Genomic DNA, 13728 nt, shown 5'->3' on the forward strand with positions numbered 1-13728 from the left:
ACGATTGGCTAGTTAGCTTCCTCCAGAAAACAACTAACAAGAGTCTGTCCGGGAAAATTCACTGTTGAAAAAGAAGTGATAAGGTTGCGTAAGTAATTCAGATTACATTGAGATATACTATTTAGTGGCCAATTTATTATTTTTTAATTAATATTTATATGTCATTTTTAGATCCTCACCTTTCTGCCCTACCCAGAAACGACAAAATGATGGATGTTCAAATTTCTGTATTTTTAAAGCCATAGGCCTACTTGCTACAGTCTGATTGCGAACAGTAAGTTTGCACGTTCTTTCACTAATATGTTGTTGAAACACCTTTAGAATGAAAACAATATTCAGTTTTTATTTTACTAGGAGTTTATCAGATTGCCACATCCTGGCTTTTTAGTATTACCTAACTCCTTCGCCTTTGTTGTAAAGCCTTAAAAGGTTTGGGTCAACAACTAGTTCATTATTTCATCTGTATTGAAAAAATTGAGAAAGCAACCCCAAAGCATGATGCTGCCACCAACATCTTTCACTGTAGGTCTATGTTTAGTGCTGCTCATGTCTGTTTTTGAGCCAAACAATCTACAAGGAATAATGGCACAAAAGCTTTGGTTGGTTTCATTAGAAAACAAGATTTTGAGGTGTTAATTAAAAAAAAGAACATTAAAAATACTAGAGATTATTGTCATACATAGAAGATCGGTGATGTTAAAGGGTGTAGAGGGAAAGACTGCCACCTGCTGGATTCAATAATAATACTACAAAAGAAGGTGCTTAAAAGTATATTTAAAAAATAAATAACACCAAGTAATCTAAGTTACATTGACAGAATACTGATAACATTTAGTAAAATGTTGCGTTATTTTTGCATTATGTTGGTTATAGATCAATACCAAACAGGAAGTGGTTATCAGCAGCGGTTTGCACAGACATTTTGGAGGGCAGGTGCTCAGGTGGAAAAGAAGTCCATGAGACTATTGAGCCCCCCATTTATGTCTTACTCTGCCACTGTGGACTTGTTTAATGTTGCTTGCAGCTTCAGTGACTGTCAGGCAATGTTCCCCTGAGGAATAACATGATGACAAGGCAGTCAAAGACATAGACGAACCAAGCAGCTACTTAGCGCCCCACACAAATGATTGAATTTATGTGGGGCCCTAGAATGTCATAATTCTAGAGCCAGACTGTGGCTCTAAAATTATGACATTTGTTTACTGCAAATAAAAATCTTACTAAATTTGATTTAACAAAATCAAGAGACGTGAATTAAAAAAATTCAGTTTGGTTCATATTTAAAGATTAGTCCAAAGAAATCAGTTTGGGTGTTGTGTTACCATAGCTGCAATCTTATGGTAGGAGTTTAATCAATTGTGTTTCAACTTGGTTTGTTCACAAATACACCTTGGCAAATAATAACCAGTTCTCAGTGATTGTTCTTAAATGTGCCGAGATCTGCCTGACTGGAGTGAAGGAGAGCTAGAGAAGCCCAGAGTTTGCTGAGTTACTGCAGGGCGAGTCCAACAGCTTCTCCATGGGTTAAAACAATAACCCACTGGGGAAATCCTTGGTAGTTTCGTAAACCAATCCTCCCCTGACCTCAATTACTCGTACACTGGGTAACACAGTGTACTAATGTATTTTTTTTTTTTAAAAAGTAAGAATTCAAAAGTCTGAGATGCAGTACTTCACTACAGTAGCAGTAGTGCTTGGAAGATTTATTGTTACAATCTTCTCTGTGTCTGATGATAAATTTGAGTTATTTTCCAACGTTGATCATCACATTTTCTTTTTTCAAATTGGCAATGATTGCTTTGTCTGCACTTGTGCTCAAGTTGAGGCAATAACCTACTTTCTTTTAGCCTTTATGAAGAATTATGGCAAATTGACATAAAATTTTCTCAGTTCTTAACTTGGTGAAGGAAATGTTTTATAAAAATTTTATTATTTATTTCGCCGTGAAATCAATGACATATTGTTGAACTGAATCAAAGTACAAAGATATTCCTTTTTTAATCTCAAAACTGCAATTAGTGCAGCAGTTGGTCTTGTGAAATATTTTGAGAAATCAGCTAATCCCTCTGACCTTTGCTATTGCAGAACAACTGCTGTGTTGCTTATTTCTTTGTGTTTTAGTTTAATTTATTCAGAAACTTCACAAAGCATAGTTATTTACCGAGTTGTTTTTGCTGACCAATCACCTGAATGAATAATTAGTGGATAACTGGAACATGCCATGAATAGACAATGCATCTAAATTTGCTGATATAAAGGTTTTTGAAAATCTAGTCTGCTAAAAAAATGTGGCTAAGTGTATTGCGTGTATTTACTGAAAGATGTGCACAATTTTCCAACCTGACAAAATATTCTCCAACTTGATGGGGTTTTCAATATTTGTGTGATGAATAATCTTCAGTAATAGCGATTGAAAAAGCAGAATGTAAAAACCCTTAATGTAACTACCTCAAAGGGAATTATAAGATCTAGCCATTTTCTTCTATTATTAGAAACCTGTGCAACACAGAGGAAAAAAAGAAAAAATTAAAACTAGATTTATTTACTGCTTCTCTGTCATAGTCAGCTAAATTTCTCAAAATGATTTAGCTGCAGAAACCTTGGATTTTCACTGGCATGAACATGCTTTGAATTTAATTATTTTTTATTTCTAACAACCTGTATGACCCCTAAAATGTTTTATATGAGACAAAAGAAAACAAAAAAACTATATATTGAAAACTGTTTACAAGTATTATGCTTTTAAACCACTACAATACTGTTCTGTTTCTGTGTGTGAGCTACATGACAGCTATTATTTAACTGCAGGTGTTTGCATTTCAAAGGACTGAAATTAAAGTTTAAGAAATTTATGTTATCAGTAATTCACTATTTCTATTTCTTGTTAAACATTTAGCAATTTGTCCATGCACCAAAGACATTTATTTGTCATTGCTTCCAACTCCTGGTCATGTTTTAAGCCAGCAATAATAGAAACTATACTGCTCAAAAAAATAAAGGGAACACTTTAAGTGTTAAACACCTGTTTAAGTGTTCCCTTTATTTTTTTGAGCAGTGTATGATTCTCTCCTCAGATACATGACATCTATTCTACTTTTTACATTGCTTTAGCTCATGAAATAAAATGATTATTTTAATTTATCTCATGGGAATCTTATCTCTTTAGTTAAGTAAGTAAAAGACACTCTTGTCAGCTACAGAATGTACCATAATCATGATATTAGTGGAATGCAATACAAATTTTGCAACAGGCTATTCGGAATGCATTGTGTGTTCAATATTACATTGCGTCAGGAATTACCATTTTCAATGTCAATAACATATTCAGTATTTTGCATAGACCTGCACTTTTGACACAGATGACATGACATAGAAAAGGAAGATGAAAAATATTATTGGGCGAATTGCACTAACATGAAAAAGGAGTGAGGAGACTATCAATGCCAAATTATACCATCTTTACAATATATATGATCATTGCATGATTTTCTAACACAGTGAAGTGAAGCTCTAGAATAAATGAAAATATACATTTATTTTCAAAGTAAAACAGAAATAGATTAAAAAAAAGATAATGTTGAAAATTTGAATCAAACAGGAAGTGCTTTTGTTTTGAAGAACCCACATTTATTTGTTTATTTTTACCCCTGATTATATGAGATGAAGAATGGTTGTGAGACCCGCATCTGACACTTTAGATATGAGTTTACTCAAGTCAAGTATAATTAATGTACATGGATGTTAAAATTATCCCGATAGTCCTCTGCACACTTACCAAAAACAAAATCATGGTTGACAGCCACAAAGCAAAGGAAAAATAGTCGTCAAATGAGAGTATTTGAATATTTTATTAATATGTAGAAAATGTTTTAAAAAAGGAACTTTATAGTACATGTTTAAGTCAAACTAGAGCTAAATTTGACAGTAATATTCAAGGTTATCCAACAACAAATTCTTAGTTTAAGTCTACCTAAGCTTTCAAACAGTCAAAATCACATTTTATCAACATTTACATGTCCATGCCAGCATTGTTCAGATCACTTCAAGTTACAGTCTTTTGATTAAGCAAACTGAGCATGTAAACTTGTGGTATTTCTTCTTCAGTAGTTTACAGGACCGAGCGTGACTGATGTCACAGCAAGTGGAAAATGAAGAACAATTCAACAACTTAAACAATTCTTCTGTACAAATGACTAAACAGTGAATGTCTTTAGGTTTCCAAGAATTAAGATGTTTAAAAAAAATTACAGTGACTCAAACAGATGAAACTTTACATGGTGCAAAAAAAAAAAAGAATATTATTAATTCCTATTTTAAATCAAGTGAATATTTGATGCTCTTTTTAATTGCATTTTGAGGCATACCTTAAAGAGAAAATGGATTTGAAGAATTTATTAAATTTCCTAAAACAGCGTAGAAGAGAAATATTATCAGTTCTCCAAAAGTTAGTGCCATGCGAAACAGTATTTAAATATTAAAAAAATTGAGATTTGGCCATTTTATATATACAGTGAATAAAATAAATATTTAGCATGTCAGTGATTTTTTCCCCTCAACAAATATATTTGTGATCAGACATTAACATGAAATTCACAGTATATGTTGGTAACTACCCAAGTAATCCATGCTTTTAAAGACATCAAACACATAATCTATATAAATTAAGTTATGAGCAAATACAGTAGATGTTAGGGTAAAGATATCAAGCAAAGAGCTCTTGCGCCCTCTTAGTGTCAAATGATTTCACCTGGCTTGGTTGTAACTACATACTGTATAACCTACGAACACATTACAAAACTGTTGTACAACAAGCGTCTCATTATGAGGAAAATAAACTAAACTCTCTTAATACCTCTGCAACCTTATTGTTGTAAAGCATAGCGACTGGATTGCCTACAGGTGTATTTCTAAACTTATGAATGCTTCAGTGAGCACCTTTGGAGCTGCCATACCCAAGCAGTAACCAAATGCTAATTTCTCAGAATAAAGTGAAAAAAAATAATAATAATCAGAAAAGTTGTCCAAGAGCCACTGAAAACCACCCTAAAACACCATTGATATATGGAGCAAAGAAAATAATGGTGTGTATCTGTCTTTCAGCATATCATACTGACTGAGTTCATCTAACAGAAAACAGAGAAAGGAAAATATGGATTTTTTTTAGTCTGACAACAAACTTGAACTCTAAACTGGTTTCAGAAACGGAAAATAAAGCGGATAGAATTGAATTTAATCCAATTGAAAATCTAGGGAATAACTGAAGATCAGAAAGCATAGAGAAGCAAACAAGAACCTTCAACATTTTAAAACTTTTGGATAGAAATACTTGTCAAAGTCACACCTGAGCAATGCCTACAATCTTGAGTATTTTTCACTACCAACAGATGATTTATTTTCCCCCTGACATAAAGAAAACAAACTTCTTTTTTTTTGTATGTGTGGAATACTTGGATAGGTACAAGAATCTGGTGTGAATTTCATGCCAACACCCTGAATATAAATATATGCATAAGAAAAATTAGGTGTTCAGTATTTATTTTCCCCGCCAGGTGGACATAAATAAAAATGACAATTCTGTTTTTGTTTGATTTACAAGCACCTTGGAGTTTGCAATGAGAGATATTGCCAGAACACAAAATACAAATTGTTTCCTTTAAGAAGAGCTTCCAGACCTTTCTTCATTTATACAAATCCCAAAGAAGAGAAATTTATCAAAACAGGTAATTAAATAAGCACACACACACACATATTAATCTACTTCACTATAAATAACTAAGAGAAGTTTATTGCATGAAAGAGTCTGAAATTCTCTGACAATAAAAAACCAATCATCAACCTGGGAAAGGTTTCATGTTGATTAAAAGGCTTAAAGTGGAAAAAAGCAATTTAAATCTATTTTAAGTAATTTCAGGGGCAGCTTCAAGATAGAACAAAAGATAAATATGTGCACAAATATATTCTAAAGACATTTGTTGTTCACTCTCAAGCCCTTGGTAGTATTTCAGTCAACATGCAGTAGGCTCCATTCATTCCTTAGCACAACAGTGGTTAGAAATACACTGTTTTTAGCAGGAATTCCCCAGTGGGGTTTCTCTGTTGGCTTCCATCGAATGGGGTCAGTGAAAATAAAAGACAGTTCAACTTCATATCTACATGAGTATATTAGTAGTAGTAGTAATAGTAGTAGTAGAACAGGGGAGGGCTACTATTTTCAATCTCTAGAAAAAAAAATAGAGTCTGATTGGTTGGTTTACTTCAATCAGAAGATTTACTGAGAAGAGTAAAGGAGATAGAGAAAATAATAGGAAACAAAGTATTTGATTACCCAATAAATGAGACAAAATGGTGTTTAGAGTGACTATGACATCGGTTTCCTTCTTCCAGTCATGTTTGTTTTGTCTGTCTTAAACTCAAGCAGAAAGACTGCTGTCAGCTGACTGGCCCCGAATGCCTTGTGTGCCACCATGAACACATGGTTGGTTGGCAAGCCGTAGATTACGCCAACCCCACTAAAAGGAACACATTCCCAGCAGTGTTAGTGGATTTCTTTGTTTCGCGAAGCAGCTTAAACAGTGAAACGAGTACAAGGAAAACTTGGCTTCACTCTTCTGTTCTGCTTTCTTTGTTTAGCTCATTTCAGCAAGCAGCAGGAGAGGAGCCAGACTTAAATCTGCACTATGCCCACACTGACTTTGTTCTGAATAGCATTTAGAAAATCTCACTTCGCATTTGGGGGAATCACAATGACTACAAAAGGGCTTGAAATGTGGGGCAGTATCAAGACAGCCTTGGTGACAAAACTAACAGAGCTTATTTTCAATCATTAAATCTTTATTACGAAGGCCTTTGGTTAACTGTTGCACCTATCGCCATTATTTCTGCAAGAAATCCCTACGTCAGCAACAAAGTTAAAATATTTTTTGACTAATTTGCTTGGAAATGAAATCAAGTGAGTATAAAATGCCCATGAACAACTAAATGTGTTTACCTAACAGAATGAACTGCAATAGCTTAGCTGTGTTTCTGCTCTCTGTGCAGACATTGTCTCAGTAGGGCTACCAAATATATAACAATGTGTAAAGAAGATGATTATTCTCCCTCTGCTTTATGTAACTCATCTAAAGTAGTTTACATTACTCATGAAACAAATAAATTACAAGGCAATGAAGATGTTGCTGGTGAATTATTTGATTAATGATTATTTTCTATATTCAATTTTGCTGTGTAATGTTTTTTTCTGACTCAGTCCAGTATGTTACTATTTTTGAGTTAACTTAATTGAGGCTCATAAATCAAGGCATCAAATTATAGATGGACTCAGTCACAATATTAGCTATAAAAATATATTTATATATATATATTACAGAGTTTTAAGGGCATATATTATTGATTTCAGTGTTATTTTGTAATGGCTAAAAAAAGCGTAGTATTTTACTCTTAGGAGCATTTCTGAGCACAATTCAGCATCTCAAGGAAGGAAAACTCTAATATTAAGGTTAAACCAAAACATCTTCGTTTGCATTCCTCCCTCCCCCCCCTTTTTTTTTTTTTACAGCAGTTACAACCATTGTCATTCTGAGTACTTAATAAATTACATACATTGTCTTCTAAGTAGAAGTACAGCAGGAAAAGACAGCATATGCTGGGCAGGCGGAAAGATCAACAGAGTTTGGATGTGGTGTCAAAACCTCTCTGCTATTTTCTGACCGTATCCAGGTTAAAATAACAAGTTGGTAAAGTTTTAATTTATGAAATTTGCTAAAATGAAATATTAGTAGCTTTGTTTAATTGCTCATTCCTTCAGTCTCTGCGGCCTCACTAACGAGATGTGGCACAGTTTAATTCCAGCCTGCCTTTGCGGTCAGAGAGGCGCACAGTTAGCAGAGATTTAACACCCAGTATCATCTAAACTCCATTTATCCACAACTCTTGGCAGGGCGGAGGTGGTTTGTTTATACAGTGGTGGATCGTCTCCTCTTACTGCTGATACTGCGAAAGTTGAAGGGCCTCATCTTCATCTCCACAAAGGGAATGGAAAACTCGTGGCCTTTCCAGTGGTACCAGTTGATACCCTGCAAGAGTGGAAATAAAACTTAGAGATGCTGCCTCTATCTGAATATTTTATGCTCTAATAAAGACTAACAGGGCTAATGTACAAATAAAGAGCCTTCTCAACATAACAGAGTAGTCTTGCTGCTTGGACACAATTTATCAAGATGGTAGTTCAATAACTACATTTTAGAAAAATGACTTCAAATAAAAAAAAACATTTGTTTTTACTTCACAACAGTAAAGTATTAAATTGGTTGGGCACATTTTCCCAATTTGCCTACTTAAAATTTACTCTCTTTTCCAGTCAGACCACAGTTTCGTAATTGTTTAGTTAAAAATAAATCAGTCATAAAAAATTCACTGAAGCTAGATGAGAATGAAACTTAATTAAGCTAATTACAAATGCTACACAGCAACTAACATGCATTGCGTTTAGTTAGCTTGTGTCTGTTTGCCACTTCATCACATTTATGTTCTCTAGCAGAAACCTTTGTGGAATATAACTTCAAGCAGCTCCAATATGATTAAGCCTATAACAATCATGAAATTGTGTTGTGTTGGTTTTACTTCACAGAAAATTAAAACTGTAAAGTTGGATTTAGCATGAAAATTGCCTCCTCTTTTTGAGTCAGTAATCTTTGTGTACTGAAACTTTTATAGCCTATTGAAGAAAAAAACAAAAGAAACATTTAAGATCAAGGCTCAGAAAGGAAATGTCATAGTATGTGCAGAGAAACGTTAATTTTAGTTACAGTAGCATGTCAGAAATACAGACCAGAGTTGTGATTTTAAATATACAACGGCATTATAACTTTTGTTTAACTAGAAACTTTCTGAGGAAATATAGACGGGGCCTGAGAAAGTGTGCCCGTTGGAAACCAGCGTGCTGATGCTGGTTTCCAACCAGCACTAACCAGCTAAAGTAAGCTACAATGTCCTGAATACCACGTGAAGAGTCACAAGCATGTTCAGTAACATGGACTTACCCCAATCAATACGTTAAAATTAGTGTATAAGCTAAAATTAGCCTAAATGCTAACATTCAGTAGCATGTGGGGCATCACTAGCATGTTGTCTTACATTGACTTTCTCCTTTCAGTATACTAAACATAGCTAATACATAAAAAAATATATTTTAGAGAAAAGGCTAATACTAGTGGCGGCCAAGGAAATGCTAATATTTTTCCTAACGTTAATCTCTTAACATTAACACCTATAATAGTTTTATACTAGCCCTTTTGTGCATCATGTCCATCTGCTTCTTCTCGTCTGCAGCCTTTATAAGATTTTCATTTTAAGTCTACCTTCATTCTATATTTGCTTCTGCATTTCTTTTACTTTAAGATGTCAAAAGGAAAAAAAGCAGAAGCGGAGAGGGAAAAATAGGACTTCTCAAAAGCCTTCGTGACTCAGCCTGATTTTTACTTCACACACACACACCCCCGCGCACGCACAAACACCAACTGAAAAAAACACATTCATGGCTTGTACGGCGTTTTCTGCACGAGGCTGAAAAAAGGGTGGACATAACATCAAGGCTTGATATGGCTGTTCCTGAGTTTATTATAAATAAGAAAATATTTTAAATTACTTTGTCCTTCATTGCAAAAAATACTCCTCCAAAGTAACAACAAGCATTTAGAAGTGTTCAGATGATTTGAACCCTCTTCACAGTGTGTTTTGTGGATCATATTTTTCCTTGGAGTCCATAACAAGAAAATCTGTGCAGCAGTTGTTTCTGAGCTGCTCCACAAGACCACTCAGGATGCTCTTTCAAGTGTTTTAATTTGCTAATAATTAGTCTTTCAATTCAAGAGGTTTTAACCTTTAATCAGTGTGCTGTAATGGCTTCCTTTCATGTCGATTTTCGCAAATGCCAAAATACACTTTGAAAATGTCAACCTTTTCAAATGAGGACATTTAGTTTAATAGGCAATTGATTCAAATGGCCACAAAAATACCAAATATAAAACCTAATCAACCACACCATATGGACAAGAGAAAATACAGAAATTTAGAGAAAATAGAATAAAAAAAACATACACTCTGTGTATGGGAAGACAATAAACTGTTGACTTGTGTATTTTTACTGATGTAAGCACCTCCTGGCAATATGTAAACTTGTCGTAGCATGTTGCTCTGACACCATTAGCAGAACATTGATGGCACTTTGACAAAGCTTTTCTAACCTTACAGAGGAATTCCCCACTATATTCACCACATGTGCCGATACGCAGGAGCACTTTGACATATGGTGGTTCTGGGCAAGATAGTCAGGATTGTTGGAATTGAGTTCACACCCTCTAAATGTCAGATGACTACTCTTCCCACTGGGTCACAGCCACCCAGGGACAGTTGCTGCACTAACACTGTTGACAAAATACTATGAAATGATACAGAGACAACTAAACTTGAACCAAATGACACAAGTTTGCAGCCAAGTAAAGACAAAAAAAATTCTTTCATCAAGATCACAGTAAAAAAAAAATATCCTAAAGATTTATAGGAAAACAGATTAATACTATCACATTGTTGACAAAAAGGTAAAAGCAGAATCTGCAAAAAAAGCCTTTGTCCCTAACAGCCCAGTGTGTCAATGCTTTGAAAGGAGTTTTTATAATGGTTGAATCAATGCTTTGAAAAGAGTTTTTATAATGGTTGAAATGATTCATAGACAGAAGATTAGGTCAAAGTTTGTAAGTTAGAAACAAAGGACAGGAAAGTTTTGGATTTTGTTAATTTAATGGACACAAGCATAAACTTTTGGGGGATTACAGATTACCAACAGCTTGCCTTTTTAGATGACCTAAATTACAATATATCCTCATCACTTCAATCCTCAAAGTTGAATCTACATCATATAATTATTGGATAAAGCCACTAATCTAAAGGTAAAGAGGCCCAATTCTCAGAAGAACCAAACTTGTAAAATGGAACTGATTCAGAGTAAAGCTGAGAAATTGTCACACTTTTATGTTACATTTTGAACTGTGAATGTTTAAGGAAGGAAATGTAGTGAGTTAAAAGACAGACCTGACTGTGTCTGGATTCGCCATATTTTCCGTTGAGGTTGGCCCGGTGGCAGTTCTTGTACCACCAGGCTCCTTTGTAGGACAAGGCACAGTTAGTGACAGCGATGTCATTGTCTCTGTCTTTAGTTGAGAATGGACGGCCCTGGTGGTAGCTGAAAGAGTCACCTGTGATCAGAGAAGAGTGGGACAGAGAACATTTAATATCATTGGGATGTACGACCACAATTAACAGTAACATGATTCAATAAAGTAGCAGGGATATTAGAAGTGAAGCAGAAAGAAGTCTATGTGAAGTACTCTGGGTAATAAATACTTGTCACCCAGGAAAAAAAAAACATAAATTACATAAGTGTCAATTCTTAAATAAAATTAGGGGTCAGCTTTGAGTGTTGAAGATCTACATGCTGAAAATGTTCTTTATGGCCAAACCACTTACCAGCAGTGCCATTATATTCTCCTATCCTGAGCTTGTAGAGGTTTCTTGCGTCTCCAATGGAAAATTTGTCATAACTGGCATAAACGGATTCCTGTCCGTCCCTCATGTCAATTCTCAGCTCATAGCGTCCCTGAGAAGCAATCTTCTGGATGTTATCGAGACCTGTAGAAAAACAAGTAATTGTTTAAAACATTAAGTAAATGTAGGAGAGTAAGTTTCAAAAAAAGATTCAAAAAATTAATTGTTCACAAGGCATATGGGGGAGGAACAGCTGTAGAGAAGCATGAAAAACCAACAGTGGTAAACATAGCCTTAAGATTACTGAGAAGCAAAGATGATTCAAGGGCCTGCAGGAGATTCAAAAGGTATGAATTCAGTGCTTCAAGAACTACAACACAGATTTATCCACAAAAACAATTTAGTTCCTTGTGCTGAGCCACTTGAACAAGTCTATGTCCAAAGCATCCTACCTGGACTAAAGTACTTGAGAGTACTGGAGCAAAAAGTACTTGACGTTGCTGGGTAGTTCAAAGTCCTTTTTAGAAAGAAAAAGCAAAACTCTACAGTCTAGAGGGTAATGGCTTGTTGAGCTATGTCATCTAATAGTGAGGATACACTGTGTTTTATATCAAGTCCAACGTCTGTGTGAATGCTTTCCAGGAAACTTTAGAGAACTTTATTCTTATATGCTGACAAATTTTTTGGATATGCTGATCATTTTCGAGCAGGACTTTGTATCCACCTACGCTGTAATATTCTAATTTTCGGTGTTTTAAGACTGTTAAGATAACAGAAATGCAAATATATAATTCTGGGTGTAACTAATCAGTATAATGATCTAGAGTTTCCATTTCTGAGTTGAATTACTGAAACAAATGAACATTTCAATATTTATTCCAATATAATGGAGTATTAGGGCCATTATAAAGGAAATAAAGTCATAATATTATGAGAATAAAGTTATATGACAATAAAACTATGAGAATAAGGTCATCAGACAAAAAAGTCAAAATAATGTGATAAAAAAATATATTACCAGAATAAAGTCATGAGAGTGAAGTAGTAATTTTATAGGAACTCCTACATGAAAATAATCAAAAAATAAATGTTGAAATGGGGAACATTGTATGCATCTTTATTCTCGTAATATTATGAAGATATTCTCTTCATAATAAATTACTTCTTAGCCTGGCCTTAATACTCCATCATATTCCGATGTTTTGAAATGCCTCATCATCAAATGTAATATTTCTCAAAGTTAAATTAAAGGCAGCCAATGAAAATAAATGTGTTTGAGTAAATAAGAAACATTAAGAGCGATTTCTTGTATATCTGTATTATTTTCTAACAAATGTGCAAATTGTTGAGAGACTACAGGCAGCTTAAAGTTGAGAGTTTTTCTGACTGTAAACAGCCAAAACATTCACAGACTTTATGCTCTAAGATGCAGCTCAATGTCAGTCTTTTCGCCACCAGTTTATGAGGGTGATAGGTTGTATCCCGATAAGTGCATCTGTCAAATGTCTCTGTAGCTGCCGTGTATGATTGACACTCCAGAGTGGTGGACGCTGTTGCCACCTGCCCCCTCCAAATACCACATCTTGCAACTCACTGAGATCTGTGTCTTTGCTTGCTATCTCAGAGGCAGCAGATACAAAGCTTGTTTGAACCCCAACATGCGATAAGGCCCCACACCAACCTGAGCGATTGGAGCTGCTTTTGATATCAGATTACAACAAGCGCCCATTTGGAAAAAGAGCGTCCCTCTCTGCTTAACCTCTAGCAGATGCATCACATGTGCACTTTAGATGAACCAACCTGAGAAAAGATTTGACAGGAATTAAATCGCTAGCCTTTACTGATAAGAAGTAGTGCAGCAGGAAAACTAAGTCTGCTGTAATACAGTATGTCAATGGAAGAGAGATACAATCGATGTTACAACCCAGGGGCACTTAGGGCGATGGGAAAAAGCAATTGTGGTAATAAAACTGAGCTTAACAGTGAGTCGCTTTTAATTTCTGTTGTATAACATAGTTGTGTTATCAGCAATTAATGCACCACCCATCATTTATACATTTTTTTAATGCTTCCTTCTTGAGTGGAGTGACCGAAAATGCATTTTGACACACGATTGAGCCCTTGTGCTATTATCTTCCATTTTATTACCGGCCTCACTCCCACACTTATGTAGAAACAATAAGGGGAGAA

The 13728-nt window shown here is 34.9% G+C and overlaps 1 protein-coding gene across 6 annotated transcripts in view; it reads right to left on the reverse strand.

The window, feature by feature from the left end:
- Positions 1–3829: 3829 nt before the first annotated feature.
- Positions 3830–13728, reverse strand: part of tnr (tenascin R (restrictin, janusin)) — a 167287-nt gene continuing 157388 nt past the window's right edge. For all 6 annotated transcript variants that reach the window (XM_028021451.1, XM_028021450.1, XM_028021449.1 and 3 more), the window contains 3 exons: positions 11521–11682; positions 11086–11249; positions 3830–8072 (listed from right to left, as the gene is read on the reverse strand). In XM_028021451.1, coding sequence (XP_027877252.1) covers positions 7953–8072; positions 11086–11249; positions 11521–11682 — 446 coding nt within the window. In that variant the 3' untranslated portion in view covers positions 3830–7952. The remainder of the gene's footprint in view (positions 8073–11085; positions 11250–11520; positions 11683–13728) is intronic.

Source organism: Xiphophorus couchianus, chromosome 6 (assembly GCF_001444195.1).
Source record: "Xiphophorus couchianus chromosome 6, X_couchianus-1.0, whole genome shotgun sequence".
In the NCBI taxonomy this organism is placed as follows: Eukaryota; Metazoa; Chordata; class Actinopteri; order Cyprinodontiformes; family Poeciliidae; genus Xiphophorus; species Xiphophorus couchianus.